The sequence below is a fragment of the Myotis lucifugus genome, unplaced genomic scaffold, assembly GCF_000147115.1.
Source record: "Myotis lucifugus unplaced genomic scaffold, Myoluc2.0 scaffold_2192, whole genome shotgun sequence".
Lineage (NCBI taxonomy): Eukaryota > Metazoa > Chordata > Mammalia > Chiroptera > Vespertilionidae > Myotis > Myotis lucifugus.
Genome location: NW_005873240.1, coordinates 10,959 through 11,894, shown reverse-complemented (window position 1 = coordinate 11,894; position 936 = coordinate 10,959). Strand labels below are relative to the sequence as shown.

The following is a 936-nucleotide window of genomic DNA, read 5'->3' as shown; positions in this document are numbered from 1 at the left end:
GTGTGAATGGATATTTTAATGCTATGACGGATAGAAAGGTAAATACTCAGAGTCTTAAGGGATATGAAAGAATGGTTAGGGCAGGAAGTTGTGTTCAGGAAACATAGATTGATTTCCGAAAGAATGGGATTGACAAGAAATGTGAGATTAATGAGGCAATAGAAAAGACAAGATATATTGTAGTTACTGAGGATACTGGACTCATGATGCCCTGTCACTAGCCCAGCAGGTCCCTGTCCTTTTAGTCTCATTTGCCCTTTTAGCCTAATTTGTCCTACCATACCTTTTGCCCTGGGCAGGAGCCTTGTTGGAAGAAATGATGATAGGCCTGGGTCCCCTGTTGTTGGTCTTCATGCTGGGGCCCTGTCTGACCCCACCAACCCTGGCTCAGGATGACTACAGGTACAGACACTTCCTGGACCAGCACTATGATGCTAATCCACGTGGCCGGAATAACAGATACTGTGATACCATGATGAGGAGACGAGGCTTGACTTCACCCTGCAAAGACACCAACACCTTTATTCATGGCACCAGTAACAACATCAAGGCTGTCTGTGGAGATGAGAATGGAATGCCTTATAAAGATAACTTCAGAATAAGCAAGTCTCCTTTCCAGGTCACTACTTGCAAGCTCAGAGGAGGGTCCAACCAGCCTCCCTGCCGGTACAGAGCCACACCAGGGTACAGAGACATTGTTATTGCCTGTGAACATGGCTTGCCTGTCCACTTTGATCAGTCCTTTTACCAACCGTAGCCAGCAGGCCACTAGCCCAGAGTTGGCTCTGCTCTCTATTCCTGGCATTTTCCCTACACACTCTAGAACAGGGTTGGCCACATCCATTGCCAGGGGCCCAGAAAATGAGCTGCCTGGATCTTTTGTTTTCTGTTTTACAATATGTTAATAAATAAAAATGTCTCTGAAATCAGTAAGAA

The 936-nt window shown here is 45.8% G+C and overlaps 1 protein-coding gene across 1 annotated transcript; it reads left to right on the top strand.

Annotated features, from left to right (window-relative positions):
- The first annotated feature begins 304 nt into the window (after window positions 1-304).
- LOC102422573 (angiogenin-like) lies at window positions 305-936 on the top strand. Its single transcript, XM_023748966.1, has one exon. The coding sequence runs from the start codon at window positions 317-319 to the stop codon at window positions 755-757; it is 441 nt and encodes a 146-aa protein (XP_023604734.1). The 5' UTR covers window positions 305-316; the 3' UTR covers window positions 758-936.

Coding starts and splice junctions, on each gene's coding strand:
- LOC102422573 (XM_023748966.1), top strand. CDS start 317: ATGATGATAGGCCTGGGTCCCCTGTTGTTGGTCTTCATGCTGGGGCCC.